Source organism: Euprymna scolopes, chromosome 10 (genome assembly GCF_053919585.1).
Source record: "Euprymna scolopes isolate OS-2025 chromosome 10, ASM5391958v1, whole genome shotgun sequence".
NCBI lineage: Eukaryota > Metazoa > Mollusca > Cephalopoda > Sepiida > Sepiolidae > Euprymna > Euprymna scolopes.
Window position 1 is genome coordinate 28,088,108 of NC_136491.1, and position 27,284 is coordinate 28,115,391.

The 27,284-nt window shown below is 33.6% G+C and overlaps 1 protein-coding gene across 1 annotated transcript in view; it reads left to right on the forward strand.

The window, feature by feature from the left end:
- Nucleotides 1-5,634, forward strand: part of LOC145285892 (uncharacterized) — a 150,053-nt gene extending 144,419 nt beyond the window's left edge. The window contains exons 35-36 of the mRNA XM_080134357.1: nt 279-463; nt 5,289-5,634. Of these exons, the coding sequence (XP_079990483.1) occupies nt 279-463; nt 5,289-5,485 (382 nt within the window). The 3' untranslated portion in view covers nt 5,486-5,634. The remainder of the gene's footprint in view (nt 1-278; nt 464-5,288) is intronic.
- The last annotated feature ends 21,650 nt before the right edge of the window (nt 5,635-27,284 follow it).

Consider the following 27,284-nt stretch of genomic DNA (forward strand, 5'->3'; position numbering starts at 1 on the left):
GAATCTTATACATAAAAATAAATTTTGTAAAATAAAATATACTTGAAATATTAGGGGCTCTGTTCATATAACTCGCTTAGATTCAACATTTCCAGTCTATGATAAATTTTACATAATACACTTCTGGGTTTTGTTTTCTCTACACCCCCCACCCCCTTTTTTGTGGGGAGGGAATGTGTATATAAACATTTTGTATATAAATTGGTTTTCATAAGACGTTGGAAGATTTTGCAAATGTACAATGAATTTGTTTTTACATCTTTGTTTTTCTTTGACAGTGTCCGTCCAGCTAAAATGCATTGGCTGAGATCCTCTCTAAAGGTTTCGCAGAAGAAAGAACGCAGCCCTAATATTTTTTCCACCACATCGGAAGTCATAAGAGCCACGAAAGCTGAAAAGCTTTTAAATTATCTTGACAACTGTAAAATAGGACAAGATTACATTCCAGAAGAAAAGTTTATAGGTATTTTTGTGTTTTGTTTCTCTTGTTTGCTAAACTAGTACTACTAGATCAGGCATGTCTGAAGATATTGGCTTTCTGACTGGAAATGCAGCGGAAATTGATGTTTCCTTTGCAAAACATTTATTTTAATTTTCTTTTAAGGTTACCACAGATGTGTGTACAATAGTCGTTGAGACAATAGTGTAGTAATCGTTAGTGGAAATTTGGTCTTAGACTTTACGACAACAAAAATAAAAACCAGTTATTGAATTGTCCTCTTAAATCTAACGAAAGCAATTTTCCTCTACAAAATAATCAAACCAAAACCATGAATAAATATTTGAGGATATAAAAACTTGAAGCATGGTAATCATTTTCCAAAATTACTGCAGTTCAAATTGAATAATTTGAGGAGTTATAAAATAAAACCAAACCGTTTTGCTAAGTATCAACATGTCTGTCAACACGGTTGGACATTAAACAAATATGAATTGGTAGCGTGAACTAGATTTTAAAAAACTTATGAAAAGTAGTCTCAATGGAGGGGGGGATGCTAAATACAGATTGTACAGATAAGTTTTGTGATCTACACAATATCACGAGTCATAATTGTTACTATTGGGAGTTACTTCCCTTGAATATGCAGAAAGTGAACACTATTAAATACACACTCACTCAAAGTGAGTGACCAGTAAACGCAATCGTTAATTCCTACTGCCTTCGGTTACTGTCCATTTATATCAGTCTGCTTTATTGCTTACTTTCTATCTATTCAAGGGAAGCAACTTATGTAATAACTAATGCTCGGCTGATACATTGGAAAAATCAGAACTTTTGGGGCTCTGAATCAAAATTTTCTGCCCCCCCCCCAAATGATTCTTTTTAATCGTTTTATCTATTGTTTTTTTTTTTTTTTTTTTTTTTTTTTTTTTTTTTTTTTTTTTTTGCTCAAAAACACATTTTAACATTGATACCAGCAATCGAAAACTAAAATTTAAAACTGCCAGTAAAACTAAAATCTATAGATCATCCACAAGTATATTTCTGTTTGTGGGGAGGGGGGGGGAGATGCACGCATTTTATGACTATTTACGGTAATCCTAAAAATAAAATTTGTATAGCTAAATATTTAGATTTAGCTAAATATTTAGATTTAGCTAAATATTTAGATTTAGCTAAATATTTAGATTTAGCTAAATATTTAGATTTAGCTAAATATTTAGATTTAGCTAAATATTTAGATTTAGCTAAATATTTAGATTTAGCTAAATATTTAGATTTAGCTAAATATTTAGATTTAGCTAAATATTTAGATTTAGCTAAATATTTAGATTTAGCTAAATATTTAGATTTAGCTAAATATTTAGATTTAGCTAAATATTTAGATTTAGCTAAATATTTAGATTTAGCTAAATATTTAGATTTAGCTAAATATTTAGATTTAGCTAAATATTTAGATTTAGCTAAATATTTAGATTTAGCTAAATATTTAGATTTAGCTAAATATTTAGATTTAGCTAAATATTTAGATTTAGCTAAATATTTAGATTTAGCTAAATATTTAGATTTAGCTAAATATTTAGATTTAGCTAAATATTTAGATTTAGCTAAATATTTAGATTTAGCTAAATATTTAGATTTAGCTAAATATTTAGATTTAGCTAAATATTTAGATTTAGCTAAATATTTAGATTTAGCTAAATATTTAGATTTAGCTAAATATTTAGATTTAGCTAAATATTTAGATTTAGCTAAATATTTAGATTTAGCTAAATATTTAGATTTAGCTAAATATTTAGATTTAGCTAAATATTTAGATTTAGCTAAATATTTAGATTTAGCTAAATATTTAGATTTAGCTAAATATTTAGATTTAGCTAAATATTTAGATTTAGCTAAATATTTAGATTTAGCTAAATATTTAGATTTAGCTAAATATTTAGATTTAGCTAAATATTTAGATTTAGCTAAATATTTAGATTTAGCTAAATATTTAGATTTAGCTAAATATTTAGATTTAGCCAAATATTTAGATTTAGCCAAATATTTAGATTTAGCCAAATATTTAGATTTAGCCAAATATTTAGATTTAGCCAAATATTTAGATTTAGCCAAATATTTAGATTTAGCCAAATATTTAGATTTAGCCAAATATTTAGATTTAGCCAAATATTTAGATTTAGCCAAATATTTAGATTTAGCCAAATATTTAGATTTAGCCAAATATTTAGATTTAGCCAAATATTTAGATTTAGCCAAATATTTAGATTAAGCTAAATATTTAGATTTGGGAATTTGGAACCTGAAAATTTCAGAATCGCCCCATCACTAATAAAAAATCTTTAAGCACATCCTTACTTTTTAACAGCATATTTTGGAAAACAGGGTCATTAAAATTTGTCAAATATTAAAAATTGCAAAGCATTCATTTTTTTTCTCTGAAATTGCTTTCAGTAAAGTTCTTATTAAAAAGAAGACTTTCATCTCTGACAGTTATGATAAATATATCCTACATCTTTGACTTTGGTTTTATCTAGACTTTCCACAGGTTAACTGTTTCTGATCACGATGGTCTCGATAATTGGAATCACTGTAGGAATGTATTGAAAGATCTAATGATACACTATATATTAATATAGATTATGTGTTATTTTCTGCGTCACGCTTACATCCAGATTATGTACTTCCATTTTCTTGTAATGAATTTTATCAAGAATTCTTCAGAAGTCTCGGATTTGATTATAGCTGATGGCACTCAAATCATTTAATTTTTATAAATTTTACTAAGAATTCATCATAATTTTGGTTTCGACTATAGTTGATGGCACTCAAGCCATCTATTTTTTTTCTTTTATAATTTTACCAAGAATTCATAAGTTTTGGTTTCAATTATAGCTAATTGCACTCCAATAATCTATTAATTTTATCAAGAAAGTTTGGGTTTCGATTTTAGCTGATGGCATATTAATCTATTTTTTTTATGAATAATTATTGATAAAATTAGAAGTTTTGGTTTCAATTATAACTGAAGGAACTAAAATTATATGGTTTTGATTAAAGCTGATGAACCCAAGTCATAGATTTGCAATTTTTGAAATCGTAACTTTATAATATATAAAAATCGATAGAACATAAACTCTATAATATATACAAAATCTGCAAGAATTGAAATATATTTAAGCATATTTTATGATCAGGCTTTGCTGGGTGCCCCTACTAGCTTAAGTAAATACTTTTGCAGTTTTAACAAGAGCTACAATAATATCAGAGCGTCTCCATTTATGCTGAACATCTCCAGAATGCCAACATCAATATATTACATATGAATGAGTCCCCTGTGGAATTTCCACAGGTCCTGCCTTTTTATTAAAAACCCAATTCTAAAAACCATTGCTGGTTTGTAGATTGCTTAAATTTTCTCATTCCAAGTGGTCATGAGGATTTTATAAAGTGAAAAAGTATTTCAAAGTTAAACCTAACTGGCAGAATTCACGGTTGCACTTTTATAAAATAAGTGAATTTTAATAATTCACTTATCAAAGCTAAAATCATTTGAGGATTAGGGGATAATGAGATGGATAATGATCAACAATATTATGAAGGGATTTAAAATATGGAATGGGTAAAATCTTATAACATATGGGGATTATGGGTTTTTGAGGATGCCGGTGGCCTTTTTTATATAAAACTCTCAAAATCTTGCAATGTATTTCATGGAAGGAAAGTTCTGGAAAAACTGTTCACAGGAAATTCTGTTTTTTTCTTATATGGAGAAAGATTCTTCACATTGCTTTTATGAAGATTCGTCCGTGAGGCATGATCTATAAATCCCACCTTTCTCGGTCCTTAAACTATATCCGATAGTGAGGCCCTAGCTTGCGGGCTTTGGGGAGTGTGGAGCCACCCTTTAATTGCCATTGCTCCCAGGTCCACTCTGACCCGGAGTGGTAGTACCTGTTAGGGTCCCAACTATGGGTTAAATAGAAACAGACTTGCAAAAAACAAATATATTCTATTAAAAAAACTTCAAAATAACCGGATTCGGCATTAAATAACCTGGAAAGGGTTGATATGCCGTAAAACAAAAACCAACCAACCCACTTTTCTCAAAGTCAATTTTTAACTGTCAAGGCAAGAAATAGTATTCTGAAGAAAAAGAAAAGAACGAGTGTATATTTTATCCTGACCACTTAAATTTCATTCCCAATGCGAATCAAGTAACCATAAAAAAAGAAACTTTAAAATAAACTCATTTTACATTTTGTCCTGCATTTAACTCTGCCAAAGTTACTTTTTGGTCGAGTTTGTTACCATTGCTTGGCCAATCGTTATCAAACTTGTTCAAAATATCAATCTAACTTAAAACGGATTTAATTTGATGTTAATCACAAGTCACTTTTGGTGACTACTCAAGTTCTGGTCATCTTGAGCTCTCTACTTGATCCATACTTTAGCCAATGAAATCCTGCATCTTTCAACTTTTGATCTTGAAAACTTTCAAAGTCCAAATTTCATCAATTTTGACATCGACCATTTTTTTTTTTCCCAGATTAATGAATGGATCTGACGCATTTTAATAACCACCATGTAGTTCAGTTTTTTTTTTTTTTTTTTTTTTTTTTTTTTTTTTTTAGTCTGATCAAATGAATAGTTATCAATATTTTCATGGTACAAATTCAGGAATACTCCATAGAATGTAAAAAGCGAAATAAAACTTTGGATCGTGCTTACATTGTCAGGCAGAGTTATACAGTCTAACAACTAGCTTCTCATTGGACTAATTTCTGGTTGACTAAAATCTTTTAATCCACTTCTCCACCATTTTAAAAATCTTTTTCATCTTCAGGTTCCATCCACTTGCTAAGAATAAAAGATGAACCAATGGAATGTCTGCCCGTTCCAACCGACTACGGCGTATCGGAACACTGCAGTGAAACGTTTGTACACTTCTTTGATGGAACTCACAAAACGTTCCTGAATGAACTCGCTCTCCACGAAAAAATTGAAGATATCCTTCACTCTTTAAAAGATTCAGTGCACTGAACAACTTGATTGCTCGATTTTATTAAATACTTTAAGATAAAAACGTTTACTTTATGATAACTTTTCTAAATTTGTTAAAAATTGTTGAATTTTTTTTATATCAATAAAATGTTACAGAATAAAATGTTACAGAATAAAATGTTACAGAATAAATTGTTCTTATTTTATTTTTCAACTTTAAAATCTCTAACTGCATGTTGAGTTGGTAGACAATGCAGCTCTGTTTCTACACAAAAATAGTAAAGGTATTTCCACTGTTTGAATGTATTGAAATTTAAATAAAACTGTTTAGAGATGAGTGAAAATGCAAATTTAAAAGCGAACATTCATTTTAATTTTAACAAATGTAGCAATTGTTAGATCTGATTAGTGGGATGGAAACTTGTGATGAAAATTTAAAAAAAAAAAAAAAAAAAAAAAAAAAATTGAATTCGATCAATAATTATTACAGAAACTCAGTAAGATTTCCTGATCAATTTAAGACCTACATTTTTTTTCTAGAATCAATATTGGAATAAGGATTGTATGCGTAAGGTTTAGTAATATATAACTTAATTCTAATCCTAAGGGAAAAAGTAGTGCAAAACTATCTTCGGGTCGAGTGCCGGATAAATTTTATTCATCCTATGACTGGTTGTCTCTTTACCACTTTATTTTGCTTTCATTTTGAGTTTCATTAAGACATTCTTGCAAAACCCAAAATAAGTACTTCTATATTATCCATATGTATAATGTACCATTAGTTGTCTCCCTTTATGTATAAAAGGAAGAAACTATGGGTGATAACTCGTTAAAATTTCATTCCTTAAATCAAGTAAAAAGCAAAGTAGGTCATTGTTTGAATTTAGATGAATATAATTTGGATATAAAAAAGGCTTTTTATTTTTTAAATACTTAATTCGAAGTTGTAACCGTTCTGTTCCGTTTAATGGAACTGGAATCTTATTAATTTAAAATGATTAAAATGAAGGATAAAAATGGTGATATGTGCTCCAAGGCTGAAAGTAGTTCTCATTGATTACAGGCAATACCAAGCAAGCTGTATATATGTAAGAATGGCAAAAAATATTTGTTACTTGTATAGTTTAATCAAAACATTAAAAAAACAAAAATATCGAAAAAAATGTTATTGTACGTATCAGTTTTGGACTGAAGATCTCCGAGAAAAAAAAAAAAAAAAAAAAAATATATATACTCTTAATTTGATCGAGTTTTTTTTTATTTTTACAGCGGAAAAACACGCTTATGAAAGCGTTGTCGGCCAATATGGAAATTTTTAACGCGCCATGGGGAGACCATTCTATATAAAGCGCCGACACTCCCTCCCCATCTTTATTACTAGCTTTTCTTAAAAATCGAACCTTTTGCTCGGTATAACAAATTGTTTTTTGCTGTAAAAAAAAAAATTAAAAAATCTACTTGATGAAATCAAGTGAAATTTTTTTTCAGAGAACTTCGTTCCATAACGGATATGTACAGTATAACCTTTTTGATATTTTCATTTTTAATGTCTTGATTAAACTGTACATGTACCAAATATTTGAACATAATGTTGAAGATTTTACATTTAAAATGAATCTTAAAAAAAAAATTTTTTTTAAGATTAAAGCAACAGGACGTAAATAAAATTATTTTAGAAATCATTTTAAATTCCAATTGTTGGTTATTAAATTAAAAATTGATATAAATTTACGGAAACCGAACTGGAAATTATGCAAATTTTAATTTAATCCTGTTTAACTAAATTGGCATTTATGCCTTTATTGGACAATGTTGACATATTTTTAACAGGTTTTGTAACTATTCTGTATTTTCATTTAACAATTTAATACAATGTTGATAACTTGTTCTGTTGACAGAGGTATCGTGTTGGCCCTGTGCAGTTCTGGGAGATCCACCTTTCCCAGGCTTTGCCTTCTCCATTTAAAGGGCTCATTGATAACCGCCTGAGGTGTCCCTATCAGGGAGTGCCAGTGTAGCTCTCCATGCATGTTTTGCAAATCGCACTTATCCTTGTATCACATCTCACCGTGGGAGGGAAACAAATCTATTAAAATAGTGCTAGTAAAGAGTTCACTGTCCAAGAATTTTCTAGATGAAAAATTGGAAAAGACATTGTTATATTCGCATATCCCTCCATATTTACATGAATAAACCAGAAAAGCAGCTGCAACAGTGACAATAATGGCGACGCTAAGACAAATCCGTTCGTCGATGCAATGCAAATGAACTCACTAGATACAACTTCAAAGCACATTTTTTTCATATACACACATCAATAGAATAGCTCACACATCACTTCAACTAAGAAAACCGCCAGATAAGGCCGCACATCAAAAGAAAAACCAAAATACAAAACCCAAACATCGCAGTAAGCGCAACTCGGACAGCATATAAACGCAAATAACTATTCCACAGAACACTGCAACAATACAACACTGACTAGGTTACATTCACAACGTTCTTAGCTTTAAATCAATATAACATATGCATACATACACCAAACAGAGGATTCCCTACAATGCATTAAACCACATAAAACATTTAAAAAGCAAATCTCAAGCCAATGATCAAACCTGTTTGCTCTCCCCTACGTCCGTGGCAAATGAGCAGTCAACCCCAGAGACAGTCAACTAGCATGGAGTAATTATCGGCTCTGTTGGATTCCTTCCTGACGTTAAAACCCACTTCCGCGTGCGTCATTCAACTGCTCCACAGGGAAGCACCAACAGTGAGAATTAACATTTTCATTTCTTAGTTCATCACAATTTCATATTAGCGCCCGACTTTTAACTCCTAAGAAGTTACAAACATTAACTTTACACCAAAAAACCTTTCCCGAACCTTCTCACATCCTTACGAACTTTGAACACTTTGTTTGTTTTTACTTTCTCGTTAAGTTTTTTTTTTTTTAATTTTTTTTTTTTATTTTTATTTTTTTTTTTTTTTAAATAAACAATTGAGAAAGCATTTAAAATTTAAATCTTCTCACCACCATATGCTTATTCCTAATATAACATCAAATCAGTTGCTAAGGTTGCTGGAAAAATGGTTCCACCTTATGATTTCAAGTTAAACTATATATAGGGTGGCCCATAAGTCACTTTACAGTTTGAAAATCAAATAACTTTTTCTTAAATGACTTTTTTTTTTTTTTTTTTAAATTTATTTATTAGTGTAGGAATTTGTTCTGACTTAATTACAAGATGTCTCTTAAGTATTCTCGGCTTATGCAAGGTCGAGCTCTAAGCTATTCTTTGACACTTAACATCGGAAGTTGTAGGGAAAGAATTTCCTGCGTATATTTGCCTTAAGTTCTTGCAAGCAAACAAACAAACAACATCTCTACTCACTATCTCTCTCTATCTATCTATATATATATATAGGGTGGCCCATACTTTATAGTTTTAAAATCACATAACTTTTTCTAAATGACTAGTTAATTAATTCTTTTCTTATTACAGTTTATAGTGTGGAAATTGGTTTTGACTTAATTATGAAAGATAATGTCTCTTAAGTAGCATTCATTTTCGGCTTCGCAAATTCGAGCTCTTTCTATGTTATTCTTTATGACAGTTCTTAACATCAGCAGTTGTAGGGAAAGAATTTCCTGCGTATGTTTGCCTTAAGTTCTTGGATGCTTCGAGGCTTATTTGCATACACTTTGTCTTTAAGATATCCCCAAAGTCAAAAGTCTAGTTCTGTCAAATTAGATGAACGTGGAGGCCATTCAAAACCGAAATTTCAAGATCAATCTGTATGTGCAGTTCCTCCATTTTGTTTGCCACCAATACCCTGGCATGTTTACTAACTGAGGTTGAACAAATTCAATACCATATCTTTTAAGAGGATATTGAACATTGAAATGGCGCATATGAGATCTTTGCATTGCAACAATTGACCGTCCATTTTTCAAAGTCAATTCAATTATCCTCACTCGTTGTTCTGTTGTAAACTTATCTATACAAAAATTTCCAAAGATTCTATTTTATAATTCTGAAGAGAAATTAAAATATATTAATAGAAAAAGTTATTGACTTTTTAAAATGTAAAGTGACGTATGGGCTACCCTGTGTGTATATATATATATATATATATATATATATATATATATATGCATATATATGCATGCACACACACACAGTGGCATTAGCTAGAATTAAAACCAAAATATTTAGCGCTCCAGCATTTATCCTCTGTGCTAACAGATGCCTATCAAAACTTTAAAAATTAAATAACTTTAACGTATAAATGTATATTGATGCCTGTATAAAGAAGCAATTTAATGACTTATGTTAGGCAAGTTCCAATTATTTTTCTATTTTGGTACCTTAACAGCTTTTTGTACCAACTAAAAACCAAATTGAATTTATTTCACAGGTTCGAATACCTATATATCAAATTTCAAGTCTGTACAATAAACTGAGTAGTTTGTAATTTTCCAATTATTTATTGGAACCTCAAGTAGCTATGCCAGTTTTTAATAAACTTTCTTATAAAAAATATCATTTATTTGCTTCAAACTGGCATTGTGAGCCAAGTTCTCCGCACTAGAAATTATTTCCATTAGTGCATTTCAATCATTTTTCTCACTATACAAGTAAGATAACTCTTATTTACATCATAAATTATCTCCCTTGTATTCGCCAAAGACCAAGGAAATTGCGTGGATGACTATATATAACAAGTGAGTTGCCAATTATTAAGGCCCGAAGGCCACTTGAGAATAAGAGTTTTGCTTATATATCACGGTGTTGCAGTGTGTACATGACTTAAATATTCTAAACGTTGCCTGCTCATAAAATATACTTAAATATATTTTAATTTATGCAGATTCTGTGTGTGTGTGTGTGTGTGTGTATATATATATATTATACTCACATTCACCATAACTAAAGCATATCGCCACTTGGACGTAAGGAGCTACTAATTGTGACCATGCCTAGGAAAGATTAACAAGATGTTGGTTTACGTTACATTTAAACTTCTGCATATCAGTACAGGAAGGGAATTCCAAAGTCTAGATATTCGATGGAAGAAACTATTAGAGTAGAAAGCTTTCTGGCATTTAGTGACCTCAACAGTGAAGGGGTGTGATTTTGTTGCTAAGCAGGTCTGTCAGAGGTATATATGTCGAGGGGGCGCAAGTGTAACAAGTTCATCAGAGCACATTCCATTAAAATATTTGTAAAACAAGCACAGAAATATAACACTGGCGATGGGACAGGGGTTGGAGCTTAGTTGACAAAGTGGAACTTATTAGATTGGAAACTCTTCTTTGGACCGTAGAGATTAGCGGTAGATGTGGCAACCATACTCCATACATGGGCAAATAGAGGTACAGGATACTCTCGGATGTGAGTAGTCTTCTAGCTTGATAGAGGAAACCCACCTTCTTTGCAGCAACCTTCGCAATGTCCTCTATGCATTTGTTTCAGTTCATATTGCCCGTGAATGTTAAGCCGAGAAGTTTGAAGGAAGAATTCTCAAGGTATTATTTGTCATGGACATCGGTTGTTAGTAAGGCTTCTTGTATATTATTAAAGGATAGCACTTAGTCTTACTAGCATTAAATTTTACTCCATCCATTTACAACCCCGTTCCACTATGGTCTGGAGGTCATTTTCTAACGATTCTGCCATTGTCTTAGATTTGTGTACATTCATTCTTTTTTTTTTTTTTTTTTTTTTTTTTTACATGGGTGTCACCATTTATCAAGGCCCAGAGGCCACTCAAGGATAAGGGTTAATAGGTATACATTAGTCATTGTGATTTTAACATAGTAAACAGTGGGAATTTTGTAACTTGGATTACTTAGGGGGACGATTCAATTAGAACTTGTTCATGTTGTAGTGCATTGTATCATCAGCAAATATATCCATCTCGGACACAATATTATCAGGGATGTCGTTTATTCATTATTATTATTATAGAGCCAATTATCTATAGATTATTATATTGTACCTAATATATAGTAGTGATTTTAAAAGTTAAAAAAAAAAAAAAGTATGATTTGGGTGCCATCAGCTACAATCGAAACCAAAACATTTACCTCTCCAGCAGTATTCATTACCATCTGAGCTAAGTCTATACACGTATAAAAACTTTAAATAACGTTGTTAAAGGTATAAATGTATATTTGTGCATACATAGAAGTAAAAATATAGTCGACTTAAACTTGCTAAGTATCAATTTTTTTTCAATGTTGATTCCTTAGCAGCTATTTTTACCGGCTTAATCGGTTCTTTCTATCACTCTAAACAATATCTCACACCGGAGGCTATTCTCTACCATATGGCTCTATATTTGGGCTGTTGAATTCCTGTCCCATTTGAGGTTTCTCGAAAAGATGTAGAACCGTATCCATAATTTGATTGCCCCCTCGCTCTTTCTTTTTTGCTGCAATCTCTCTCCCTCTCTCTCATAGACGTGATGTTGGTAGTCTGTCTTTTTTTAAATATTGTTATAGCATGTATTCTTCAGAATTTCATGTCTATTCCCTGCTTCTTTTGTTCCAGCTTGTTTGATTTGTCGGTCTAGTGGTCTCCATCAACTTCCTGTTTTGTTATCTTATTATTGTGGCACTATATTTTGATAGTACCACGGGCAACCGTGGCCTCTCCTCACCTCCAGCATTGCTGGGAGGTAATTGGGTCTCACACAAAGAAAGGGAACAACAATACAATTTTGATTCCCTCGGCTTTTTTGATTTCAGACACCCATGGGGTAAGACGTATATTTTCATCTCTCCGTAAATGAGAGGGGAACACTCCACCCCTTCCTCAGCACTAGTTAGGGCTAGTTAGTTTTAAAGAGCTAATTGTGAAAATTAACTATGATCTGTAATTTGTAATTATGACCTGTAATTTGTTTTGTAATATTTTGTTTGTAAAATAAATAGATAAGATTATTTCTCATATATATTGCAACCTGTGTCGTGTGTTTTTGTGTCTACCTTAAATGTCTGCCTTAATTAATGAAACTAGCCTAAAGACGAAGAAAATGCCAACAAAGTGAAGACCTAGTCCTGAGTGAAGGAGCCAGCCATACCCAACATCCCAGGTTTGCTTTTAATCTTCACCAAGACAAAAAGACGTCTAACCGGCATGTTCTATTGACTGGCCAATTGTCACAGTATGGCATCGTTTCCAGGACATTTAACGTAACACGTGGGTCGGTCACCCCAATGACCAACCTATAAGTTTACATCATAATTATTTTCCTATTCTAGTAGCTTCTTTCTAAGAACTGAATGCTTGTGGAACTCTCTTCCTGCTGACTGTTTTCCTCCTAGTTATAGCCTTGGCCTTTTTAATACTAAGATCAATAGACATCTTTTGTCTTTGTGTTCACCATCTTTCGTTCTTGTAGGCTCCTTAGATCAAGTGGATTTACACCTTTGTCCTGAATGATTTCCATAAAAAAAAAAGCCAATGAGAAAAATGGACAAAAATGCACATACGAATATTAAAAGATTAAGAATGAGTCATGATTTAGCAAGTATCAAATTTACAAAAGTGTCTTTTGAATGAAAGCAGTAAAAACATGGTCAACGAACACACACACACACTGCCTGATGAACTCAAATACGATTGAAACGGTCTGCACAGCAGCAAGATATGACTATATTTACATAAAGAATAATAAAAAAAATATTTGCTCTCTTTGATTGAGCACTATCAACGACCCTTGATGAAATCCAGTTATTCTTAATTTTTGGATATCTTCTACCTGAAATATATATATAACATTTTTTTTTTTAATTCATTTTTATTTTTTAAAACAGTAATCTAAGGTACACGCGTATTTCGAGTTAATTAACTCTGATCAGCGTAGCTCAACTGTCTCTAGGGATCGAACTTCAGACCATGTTTCCACAGTCCGACACCTTAACCGTTAAGCCACAAAACCTAAATGAATATACTGTTTATTTTTATCGCTTATAAATTTAGATTTTTTTTTTTTTTTTTTTTTTTTTCAAACGACAGATTCGGTTAATATTGGCTTCGCCTCGAAGCTCGATTTTTTTTTGTTTATTTATTTTAGAAAGTCGCCCATAATTTGTTTGGACGTATATATAAGATTTTTTAAAATTTATTTTTATTATTTTTAAAACAGTAATCTACATACATGCGTGTTTTGAATTAATTAACTCTCATCAGCATAGTTCAACTGTTTCTAGGGATCGAAGATATATATATATATATATATATATATATATATATATATATATATATATATATATATATAGCTGAACGTCTGTGTGTGTGTGCCTGGTCGCGACTAGGCCACGTCTGTGGCCTTCGGGCCAAGTCTTTTTTGTTTTTACACGTCAATAAAAAATGTTTTAAAAATTGGGAGTTACTAGGACGTCCCCCAATATGAAAGGGTGAATGCAGTATTATGGTGAAAGAAGATACTAGCTGGGAGAAACTTTTGACTTTGTTTAGTTCTGGAGTGACAAGGATGACCAACGACCCCCAAAATCCCCCCCTCTTTGAGTTGGCCATGTGCCTAAGTTTTTTGTTCATCGTTGATTTTGACTGTTTTTTTTTTTTTTTAACATGAATAAAAGATTTAATATCTCAAAGTGTAGTATCTGTTCCAGCAGATACTGCAAGCTATGACTAGCAAAGACCAGATGTGGGGGCAACCCCACATGCCTGACCTTTAACCAGCTCCCATTTCCCACCTCTCGGGAGCTGGTCCCCTTTTTCCCTTCCCCCTCCCTTCACTCCTCACATTAAAAATTGGCCTTGTGCCTAATTTGCTCGGTGGGGGAGCAAATAAATACCATCTGTTCCGGCAGATACTGCATGCAAAGACCATATGTGGGGGAAACCCCACAGATAAGACCTTGGTCAATGTAGGGGCAACCCTTCATACCAATTGTCACTATCCAGCTCCCCTACCCCCCGGGGAGTTGGTCCCCATTTCCCCTTCAGTCCTCACATTAAAAATCGGCCTTGTGCCTAATTTGTTCGGTGGGGGAGCAAATAAATACCTGGTTGACTATTATAGAAAACTGATCACATATAATGATAGATGTATCGAGACAGAGGAATGGGTATATTTGATCTGGCATAATGGTTCATTAAAATTGTAAGGTCTGTGTACGCGCTTGGTCTACAAAGTATGGAAATAAAAAATAAAAAAAAACAAAAAAAAACGTTTACAACTGTTTTTGATATAGATGTACATAATAATACTTTGATAAGTATGTTTTAACTTAAATAAGGATGGTATAATAAAATTGTGGGGTCTGCATTCGCGCCTGGCCTCCATAGAATCGAAATAAGCATAAACATTAATAAAGACTTTTCATATCTATCTGCGTAAGTATACTTTGATAATTATGTTTCAGTTTGAAGAAATATGGTATAATAAAATTATGAGGTGCTCGTTTGCGCCTGACCTCCATAGAATGGAAATATGTCACAAAGTTTAACAAGGTTTTTTAATATAGATCCACAGAATATTGTGATAAGTGGTTCATTGTGAACAGGTATGGTATAATAAATTATGGGGTTTATCTATTTTATTTTTACTCTCATCATATTTTGCTTTGGTTTTGATACCCCCAAATTCGAAGCTGTCTCTTTACAACCCTTCCTTTTTGTAATCTATCATACTTTCATAAATCAGAGTCCATTTTCTGTAGGTTGTTTTTGAACCCAGTCAACGACGGGTACTTTTGCTAGTACATATATATATATATATATATATATTAGTAATAGGACGATTCCAATATTTTCTCTGATTCCGATACAAGTACAGATTCCATACTAAATTCCCAATTCCGATACAATTACTGATTTTGATTCTTTATGAATCTCTAAATATTTAACTGTAGAGTTGCTAGTTTTTCCCGATTACCATAAAAACACATGTTACAAACGTAAAAACACACCACTGGAGGGAGGGAGGGCTAATGATATATAGATTTTAGTTATACTGGAAGTTTTAAAATCAATAAATATGTATTATTTTATTATAACTAGCAGCAGTGGAAAATTTTGTTTGAAACAAAATCAAATAATAATCAAAATAATAATTAAAGGAATCGTTTTTGGCATTGGAAAACAGGCACAAAATTTTCGATACTGATTTTAATACCCAAAACAAACCAAACTTATATATTCACAAGAGAATAAAAGCAAGTCTCACATCTGTTTTCTTTGTTCACCCATATATCAGTAACACGCCTCTCTGGTGTTCAGCCACAAATTGTAACTCTATCTTCCTCTCGGCTGGCTCACGTCTACATTTACTCTTACGTAATCGCCTACTCTTTTTTTCTTTAGTGTATTTGATTCGAATTTTTTGTATAATTATATCAGTTTTAGTTTGGGTAGGGTTACTCATGCATTAAACATATATTCCAAACATATCCACCGCCAGATCAATAAAAAAATGACTCTTTATCCGTTTATAAAAATAATTGTCATTTTTAGCTAAAGATTCTTTTTTATAATATATTACCTGTATAAGAACCAAGTAGGTCCAAGGATAGAGTACTGTTGCCACATTTGGGCAGGAGCTGCTAGAAGCAGCTTATCCTATCTTGCCAGAGTTCAAAATAGACTTTGTATCCTAGTGAGGGATGCACTTTTCTCTTCCCTGCAACCTCTCTCCCACAGAAGAGACATTGCGAGCCTGTCTCTGCTTTATCCTTATTTTCATGACAAGTGCTTGTCTGAGCTCCAATCTCGTTCGTCCGTGGCCTGACTTTCACAAAAAACACTCGTCTATCTGCAACCACTATTAATTTCTCCCCCTCTTTATCTGTGCCTGTGCCTAAACCTAAACATAGATTCCGTGAACAAAGCTTCTTTCTTTGAACTGCACGCCTGTGAAACTCTGTTCCATTTACCTACTTTCCAACTGACTACAACATGGTTGTGTTCAAGTCCAACGCGAACAAATTTTTGATGAGCCATCCCCTAAGTAATCCAATTTACCCAATTCCCACTACTAACGATTACTAAATTTCCCATTGACTACTATACACTCATTAATCTTTATCCTCGAGTGACATCTGGGTCTTGATAAGTGATGGCTCCTTTGTAAAAAAAAAACAAAAAAAAACAAAAAGCAAAAAAAACATGAATGTGTTTCATTGTCATTATTATAAGGCCCAGAAAGATCACAAAGAAAAACGCACACATGGGTTAGAAAATGTGATTTGTATTGAAACAAAAGAATAAATAAAAAGAGCAACCGTCGTAGCACGCACCGCCAATATGGCGTACTATGAGTCCGTACATCTTGGTGTGTTTATACAGTCTTGAGAATGTGTGAGTCTCTACAGCAGTTATTTATTAATTTAACATTGTAGGAATTTAATTTTTTTAAAACAAATAAAAATTTCGTCACTTATTTCAAGACTTTCTCTAGATGATTGATTTGAGGAAACAAAATATTAGTACAATATTTAAAACTTTTCCCCTTTTCATCTAATCACACACACACACACACACACACACACACACACACAATACGCATCAAGTGCGCTTGAAAGCCAAATTACAATGTAATATTAGCAAACAACTTTGCCGGCCTTCGGGTCAAGATCAAAGTGTAGTATCTGTTCCGGCAGATACTGCAGGCTATGACTAGAAAAGACCAGATGTGGGGGCAACCCCACATGTCTGACCTTTAACCAGCTCCTATTTCCCACCTCTCGGGAGCTGGTCCCCTTTTCCCCTTCCCCCTCCCTTCACTCCTCACATTAAAAATCGGCCTTGTGCCTAATTTGCTCGGTGGGGGAGCAAATAAATACCATCTGTTCCGGCAGATGTTGCACTTTGTGACCATTGCCCTTGTGGCAATTGGTTATTGGTACATGTAGGGGCAACCCTATATGTACCATCCCCTTCCCATCCCTCCCCCTTCACCTCACATAAAGCCGACCTTGTGTTACATTTTGCTTACGTGGGGAAGCAAATAAATACCTACAATGTAATATTAGGAAAATAAACAAATATTTTACATGTTTGAAGTTTATAACATAAATATATTTCGGAGATATACTCCATCCTCAGTATGTTGTTTTTCTTTTTTATTTTCTTTTTTATTTTCTTTTTTAGTTTCTTTTTTAGTTTCTTCTTTCTTGCCATGTTGTAAAGTTGGAGAAAGAAACTAAAAAATGTGTTAATTTTCCTAATATTACGTTGTGATTTGGCTTTCAAGCGCACTTGATGTGTATTTTATTTTATTAAAATTAAAACAACGTTTCTATAATGAAACTCACACCCTTGTTATTCTCGCGTTGCCTACGCACAGTTCCAACATTTCAAAATACAACCGCGCGGATCTTTACATACAGACTTTTCTTTCTTCAACTTTACAACATGGCGAGGAAGAAAAGAAAAAAAAAGAAAGAAAACAACATACTGAGGATGGAATCTAACTCCGAAATATATTTATGTTATAAATTTCAAACAAGTAAAATATTTATTTTCCTAATATTACGTTGTGATTTGGCTTTCAAACGTACTTGATGTGTATTTTATTTTATTCAAATTAAAACAACGTTTCTATGTGGAACTCACACCCTTGACGATAGTGGGGGATGCTCTTTTCTCTTCCCTGCAACATCTTTCCCACAGAAGAGACGTTGCAAGCCTGTCTTTGTTTTATCGTTATTTCCATGGCAGGTGCTCGTCTGAGCTCCAATCCCTCATTCCCTCTCGCCAATCTTTCACGAGAAACACCCGTCTGGCTGAAACTACTGTCAATAATTTTACCCACTCTTTATCTGTGCCTAAATCCAAACGTAGATTCCATGAACAAAGCTTCTTTCTTAGAACTGCACGCCAGTGGAACTCTCTGCCGCTTGCCTGTTTCCCACCTGACTACAACTTGGACGTCTTCAAGTCCAAAATAAACAAACTCCTGACAAACCGCTCCCTTAAGTAAGACACTCTATCAAAACCCCAATACTAATGATTACTACAATACTATCTCATTGATTACTGTACACGCAATAACCCTTATCCCTGAGTGGCCTTCGGGCCTTGATAAGTGGTGACCCCCATGTAAAATATATATATATATATATATATATATATATATATATATATATATATATATATACACAATAGTCTTAAAGATATTTTAAGTAATTAAATTGCTTGTTAGAAAAGCTAACATGTTCTTGTGCTTGTAGGATGTTCGCAATGTTTAAGAACATGTAAATGTTAAAAGTGTGCATATCTATATATTTCTTTTATTTTTGTCAGTGTGAATATGAGTGCGTAAGTAATAGTCAATGTGGCATTGTGTGTGTGTATTTTTTATCAAGGTCCGAAGGCCACTTGAGGATAAGGGTTAATGAATGTAAAGTAGTAGTATAATTATCTCTAATAGTGTAAATTGGATAGAATTTGATTATTTATGAGGACGGCTCAATAAGCACTTGTTTACATTGGATTTGAAGGCGACCATGTTGTATTCAACCAAGAAGTAGGCCAGTAGAACAGTGTTCCAAAGACAGTCAATTCTGGGAAAGAAACTTTGTTCATGGAATTTGTGTTTAGATTTAGGCACAGATAGAGAGTGGGAGAAATCATGTATAGTGATTGTAGCTAGTCGAGTGTTTTTCATGAAAGTATGGCAAGAGGGGGCATAAATTGAAGCTCAGATGAGTACTTGGTATGAAAATAGCGATAGAACAGAGACAGGCTTGCAACATCTCTTCTAAGTCCTGAACTGTCATCTAAGCTTCAGCCTCTGTCCCATCAACGAAATGTTGCATCCCTCTGCCTGTTCTACAAGTATTTTAACAATGAATGCTCTGACGAATTAGAAGCACTTGTGCCCTCTCGACGTAGATACCCCGACAAACCCGACAAGCAACTAAATCCCACCCCTTCACAGTAGAGATCCCTAGGTGTAAGAAAGCCTTCTACTTCAATAGTTTCTTCCCCAGAACTGCTAGATTTTGGAACTCCTTTCCGGTATTCTGTTTTCCTAACTGTACTGACATGCAGAAGTTCAAGTGTAATGTGAATAGACATCTTGCTGCTCATCTCCCTTCATAACATCTCTGAAAATTATGTCCCCGATAGTTGCCCCCTACTTCAAAGTGGCACTGTGCCTTGTTTGGGCTGAAAATGAATAATGAAACAAAAACAAAAAAAATTAAAAATCTGCAGGGAAAAGAAAAGACATCACCTACTAGGTTTCGAGGCCGGTTTGAACTATATCAAAGCAGAATAAGTCACGTCAAGCAGCTCCTGCCGAAATGTGGCAGCAGTATTGCTTGATTTCTTTTTTAGTCAGTATGTGAATGTGTGAATTTCATCTGAATGATTTAAGGAGTGATTTGCACCCCCTCCTTTCCACGGACTCAAAGTGCAGAGGCTTTTTTTTTTTTTTTTTCATTTTTCTTAAACTTTTTCTTCTAGGGGATGGGACATCCAACCAGATGTCTGACATTTACCTCTATTTTAGTGAGTCCAACCAAGAGATCTTTTCAGGATTCTAGCCGTCCCTTTCAGTGCAATCGTTTGTATTTCACTTGCACTTGGTTCACCGGGTATGCTTGCTATGTACTTTTTAAAGTTCTTTTTTCATAAGCCCAGTTGCTCCTATGATGACTGGTATAACAAAGTATCAAGGACTTATGTATGATATGAAACGAAATTGGAAATTAAAAGACGTTTCAATTATACCAGTGCAGAGGCGAGTATGATGTCGTATGTGCTAGGTGTTTTGTTTTTGATTAACTGAACTCTCTTTTTCTTTCGTTTCTTCTTTTTTTTTTGTTCAATTGCTGGCTTTAGTATAAATTGATATTTCGCACCTACTTTTTAAGTTAATCATTAAAAAATATGGAGTTTATGTTTTTATGTGAAATAATTGTATTTTTATTTCTAACAATAAGTTTATAGAATCTAGAATATAGCATGGAACTACTGGTGTTAGATATTGGCCGGGCGATACCAAAAAATGTGTTGGTCGACGATTATCTCTTCTCTATTCTATCTATTCTATTCTTCTATCTTCTTCTATCTATCTTCTTCTTCTATCTATCTTCTTCTTATATATATATATATATATATATAAATAAAATGAACTCATTTTTTCCCGTCGGATTTTGACCTTAATAGGATTAAAAATCAAGATATTTCATGCAAATATAATATGCACAAACGGCAGAACAATATCTAAGGTGTGTTATAGGCTTATTATTTCTCAAATTCCTCGATAATCTTAGATTTCTATACTTTTTCTGCTGAAAAGTCACGGCCAAAATCGGTTAAGATCAATGGAAGTGGTAAAATATTTTCTCTCTAATAAATTCCTCCTCCCCCTGCCATCACTTAACACCGTTTGGGGATCGTTCACAAGGAACAGTGGAGAAGAGAACACCGGTTTGGCTTCGTAGTTCTTTCATGTGAAGTTATTTAAAATCACTAAACTAAGCTGCAGTGCTCTGTGGCGTAGTGGTTAGCGTGCTGGACAATTCACATTATATTTTCACGTTCGCGCCGACCTACCGTAGTCGTTTTTTTTTTTTTTTTCCTAAACAACTGGAATGGACTTTTCTTGGTGGCCGAACTGTTAACGTTGCAGATGTTTTTTTTTTTTTTTTCACACTTTATTTTCCTACTTTTACTCATGACTCCGGGTTTGATCCTTCCTACTTACCTACCATAACATTTTTTAAAACTCCCCCTCCCCCGTCCCGGAAACAAACACTCGGGCAACGCCGGGTACCCCCGCTAGTTATTAATATAATCGTGCTTAATAACGTCTAACGAAGAAACATACCTGATTTGTAAAAATAAAATGCCAGAAAGAATATAGTCATAGCGAAATAAATATTTACAGATAAAATTATTTATTTCATACAACTGAATAAATATATGTGTATATAGACATATATGTATATACTTATTGATTTGTAAACTGTCACTTGTTTTCGTCTTTCCTCATGAACACCGACTACATCCCATTCCTTGCATTGTGATAGCCTTCTAAATCTCTTCTACATAAAATTATTTATGTTAAAATGTTTTAATAGAAAGAACTGTTAGTTTTCATAACTCGCACAAACAAAAATGTTAACTTGTTGAAAAAGAATGTTAGAACATAAATAAAATGACGTAATGAGAAAGCTTTGAAATATACGTATCAGTCAAGACTTGGGAGTCAGTTAGCAGATGTAGTCGGTAGTCGGAGGAAGAAAGACGGTCCATGGACAGTAATGGCTTTGAGTAGGGGAAAATGTTAATAGTAATGATCTAGGACCAGCTTTGTAGCTTTATAATGGGGGGGGGGGGAAACATCTTAAATAAAGCTGCTGTAAATAAACCAAGTCTTCAGGTTGTACGAATCCTTGTTTGCGGCTTTTTCGAAGATCTGTCAAATCAAGACCAAAGATGAATCAGGTATGTTTCTCTGTTAGCCGATATAAATCCTAAGAGACTGTAATCTATCTCTTTATATTTTAATTGTTATATGTCCTGTTCAGACAATCACTAGACAATCGATAGACACATTCATATGTAGACGATCAGATGTATCAATGCGTAAATATGCATACATGCCAGTTACTACACATCATATGTACAACCCCCGAGGTTATACAAAACCCCACTATATTACATTGATTTGACTATCTTTCATTGTCACCCGATACAGAAAGGGAGGAAAAAAAAGGAAAAGAAAGAGTAAGTTAAAGGAAAGAAGAAAGAGAGTAGCTTATACAAACTGGTAACTTTTTATGTTCGTTTGCATTGCATGTATACCTCCTCACATACACAGGAAAACCTCTATTTCAATATTTACAATAATGAAAATACGATCCCACGCTGTTTTAAAAATCTGAAACAAATGAATAAACTGCTTGGCTTACAAGGGGAAACTTTTAAAACACTTTATCTTCATTGGTTTAAAATGTTGAGTTCTCATCTTTATGTGAAATACTTCTTTGTATTGGAGGGGCGGCAGATGTAGTTCGAAGCTATTGATTTTACTGTTTCCCATTTCCACACGATATTGAACGGCAGAAATGAAAATTTAAAAGAACGGAGAAGTAAATATAATAGCTTATACCAGCTAGTAACTTTTTTGTTGCATCACCGGGGAATACCGACGGGGTTGCCCAAGCAATTTTTTGTTTGCCAAGATTGCTCTTCCTCTAGAACGCTGGTTTCAAATCCTACTTTCCGACCTTTGAGTCACATCTTCCCGGCATGGGAAGGAGATACATATACCCACATACACACGAAATCTTTATTTTTTTTTACATTGGTAAAAAAAAAAGAAAGAAAAAGAAAATGATGTGCTACAGTTTAAAAATCTGACACAAATGAGTAAAGTGTTTAGTTTACCAGGAAAAACTCCTGAAACGTGGGTGAGAGACCCTATCTTAACTTCTCTCGAAATTTTACCCTCTTCTCCAATTCCATTATCTTTTTCACTTGAATATCCGATACCTGGAATCAAACGATTGAGATACATCCTTATCATTAAGCATTTAAATATTTATTTTCTTCTCTTTACCTCTTCTCTCCCCAAGAAAACCCTAAAATAAAAGCAAGTCTAACATCTGTTTTCTTTATTCTACCGTATACCGATAACAAATCTCTCTGCCGTTCGACCACAAATTGTAACTCTATCTTCCTATCGGCTGACTCACGTCTACATTTACTTTTCACATGTGGAACGCCTACTATTTTGCCTTTAGTGTATTCCATTAAAAAATGTTTATAGTGAATAATGTATAATCATATCAGATTTAGCTTAGATAGGGTTGCTCATTATATAGTGGTTATATTCCAAATACATCAACTATAAGATCATAAAAAATGACTCTTTATTCTTTTTGTAAAAATAATTGTCATTCTTTGCAAAACATTTTTTCTATAAAAATAAATGAATACGCTTTCCTTCGTCATTATTGTGGCCTCACGAATATACTCACGAATCCACCAACCATCCATCTGTAAGGTTATGCTAAGGGATGGTTACTACACGATTTGACACGGAGGAATGCGTAAATATCTCCACTCGACCATCAGTAAAAAGTTGAATATTGAATGTAGCAGAAAGTCCTGAGAACATATACCAGAAAGGACTGCTGGAAATATCGAAACAAAACATAAACAGAGTAATTCAGTGGAGAGCAGAGAACTTTTTCAGGGCAGGTGCTCAAGTAAAAGAAAAAGAAAAGAAAACGGCAATGAAGACAACGAAAGGAAATTTGATTTTAGCATTTTAAAAAACAACTTTATTTGTTATCTTTGTTAGTAGCTTTGGTAGAAGAGAGACATGGGTTAGTAGATTAAAGTGTTCTTGTGTAGAGATAGAATTAACACCATGCTGGCTGGTTGAAGAAGAGAATAGTTCAGTGTTCGTGCGCACACGTGTTTATAGCTAGTAGTCGTCGGGGCAACGGGGCAAAGGAGAAAGAAAGGACAAAGTCTTCAGTGTTGGTGTGAGTATGAGTTGTATCGACGAGAGTAGTCCTGTAGAATGATAAAGTTTGTGTGGCTATGCAATCCTCTATCTATATAGGAGCTGCTAGAAAGGACTTGTCCTGCCTTGATAGAGTTCAAAATAGACTTCGTAGCCTCGTAGGAGATGTCCTTTTCTCTTCCCTGCAACCTCTATCTCACAGAAGAGATGTTGCGAGCTTGTCTCTGATGTATCGTTATTTTCATGGAAAGTGTTCGACTGAGCTTCAGTCTATAGTCCCCCCTCGCCAAACTTTCACAAGAAACACTCGTCTAGCTGAAAACACTATCAATAATTCCCCCACTCTTTATCTGTGCCTAAACCTAAACGTAGATTCCATGAACAAAGCTTCTTTCTTAGAACTGCACGCCTGTGGAATTGTCTTCCGTTTTCCTGCTTTCCGGCTGAGTATAATATGGTTGTGTTCAAGTCTAACGTAAATAAGTTCTTGATGAGCCGTTCCATATGAGTTAACAAATTTGCCGAATTTTCATTACTAATGATTACTATATTTTCCAATTTCTACTGTACACTCTTTAACCCTTATCCTTGAGTGGCCTCTTGGCCTTGATAATGTGGTGATATCTGTGTAAAAAAAAATAAAGGTGAGTTTGAAGAGCGCCATAGCTAGCTCGTAGTAATCATGGCGATGTTTGCTGTTGGGTAGACCAGCGAGAAAGATAATTAAAGGTTCGTGATTCCGCTTTTAATATATTCGGTCACGTGATTGAGAGCTGGTTTGTTATTGAATAAGCCAGGGAGAAATGGATGTCAAATCTTGAAGTTTTACCCCCTTATTGGAATGATTTTCGGAAGAAAACCAAAAATGTTTATCGAAATAAAAGAAAGGTTCTTTTATGTGTGCCAGTTATAATTGAAAATTCGAAGTAGCGAGGATTTGTCATATGTCCGTCCGTAACAGTTGCTTGTATAATCCGTTTTTTTTTGTGTGTCAACACGAGGCTTGTTGCTTGTGACAGTGTTCAAATTTGTTTCGTAGAATTGTATATAATTCCTTTAAATTTGAACGGTTCCAGTGAAATTGGAAGTCGTTAAGTTGCTCGTTGCTAAACGTCGATGACGAATTGATTTGTTGACGAGTTCACTTCAGTGGAGTTTGTGAAAAAATTAATGTGTCGAGTGTGTTCTTCTGTGAAGAGTGTTTTGGATAGCTAGTCGTCAGTAACGCGTTTTTGTTGGACTCGACTGTTGAGTGAATAGTTATTTATTTTTTCTGTGGAAAAAAATGTTGCTTTTCTGTAAAAAAGATGTTTTTGTCAGATAATTTTATTTGTAAGATAATTAGGTTTCTTGTAGCAGCAAATATTTTCGCCATGTGTATAAATGGAGTCGAGTTGACCCATGTTTGTTGTTGTTGTTGTAATTTGCGCGATGGGCGAATAAGATAGCATGAAAAACAGCTCTCATATATGTCTCATTTTTTTCTTTTTAGTTCTTTTAATTTTAATAGCATTTTACCATTCATTCTTCCCACCGGGGGTTTTCCTGCAAGCGTTTTACACTGTTGATTCAAACAGACAAAGGCCATTGCATCCATAATTCATTCGTTTCCTATATATTATTTATTTATATAGATATTAGAATTTTTCGTACACTAACAAAGTGTTAACTCTTTTTGTAGACTGGTGTTTTTTTATGTAGCCGTTGTGACAGAAAAAAATGTTTTTTCGTTGTTTTGTTTTGTTTTGAGGAAACATACATGTTTGAAACGTTTTATTTATTGTCCGTCAAAATATGGGATGTATTTGAAGTGAAATGTATTTCCGTGAAGATGTTTTCTGCTTTGTTCATGTGACACGTGTTTTTGAACATGTTTCAGGTTTTTAGTTTATCGTGTTCGACGAGAATGTTTTGCCTTTCTTTTCGGCGAAAACAATGTCCGTTGTAAGAACAGTGTTCTAGAGAATTCTCAGGTGATAAGTAAGCGACATTTGAAGATTGTTTTCGTTCGTCGGTGTAAAATGGCAGTTTTTTTAATGCTCTTTTGTTTTCTTCGTGACGAGTATGCGGGCAAAATGAGTTTTTGAAAGGAAAAAAATGCCTCGACAATGTGAAATGTAACGTTACTGAAAGTTTTTAAGATCAACGAAAATAACAAACAAAGCTCAGAAAGTTACGTGTTCCAGGGTCACTAAACTTATTATATATAGAAATATAGAAATTAGACAACGAAATGGTTGTGTCTTCATATCACGTCGGGGTCACCATTTTAGTTAATAATGAAGACAACGAAAGGAAGTCTCATTTCAACATTAATAAACAACTTTATTTGTTGTCTTCGTTAGTAGCTTTGGTAGAAGAGAGAATGTATTAGTAAGAGAGTTCATTGAAAGAGAGAGAAAAGTGTTCAATATGTTTAAAGATAGATTTAATATCATGCCGGCTGGTTGAAGAAGAGAATAGTTCAGTGTGCGTGCGTGCACGTGTTTATAGCTTGTAGTCGCCGGTGCAAAAGAGAAAGAAAGGACAAAGTCTTCGGTGTACTAATGTGTTGGCGTGCTTGAGTATGAGTTGTACGACGAGAGTAGTCCTGTAGGATGATGCAGTTTGTGTGGGTACCGCACGTGGAAATAAAGGCGAGCTTGAAAAGAGCCATAGCTAGCTCATTGTACTCACGTCCATCTGGGGCCGAATCTCTGGGCAAAGTCTGCTCCCAGGCAGGGTCAGGACCAAAGAGGATTAAAGGTTCGTGATTTCGCCTTTTATATAGTCTGTCACGTGATTGAGAGCTGGCTTGTGATTAGACAAGCCAGGAGGAAATGGATTTCAATCTTGAAGTTGTGAGAAGTAGTCTCTGTCTGTTTGTAGTGGCTACTACATATTCCTTTGAAAAGGGCACCTTTAAAACAGGAGTAAAAGACGAAGGTGCTTGGGCACCTCTTTCACCCCCTTTCTTGCACGTCCCTGGAGCAACTGTCGTAGTACGTACCGCAAATATGGCGCACTATGACAGGGCGCTGTTTTACAATTTGTCACCGTGCAAAGGGAGACAACTCTCATTTACTACGAGATTCGTTAATTTTTTTTTCATCTCATAATTTAGGACGCGACATATTTTTAAAAATTAAAACAAAAAAAAGCTGTAAAAAAAAACGATAGTTGTAGTGGAAGTGCAATTTTTATTAAACGAAAACTGCGATTTATTATTTATGTTAAAAATTAGATGTTGGTGTTATTAATATTATAAGCCTTTTTTTGTTTCATATTTTCATCTTTGTTTCATTAAAATGTTTTGTTTGAAGAAAAAAAAATATAATTTTCTTATCGTCGCATTTTCATTATCAACTTTTTGTTTAAATGTTTTCAT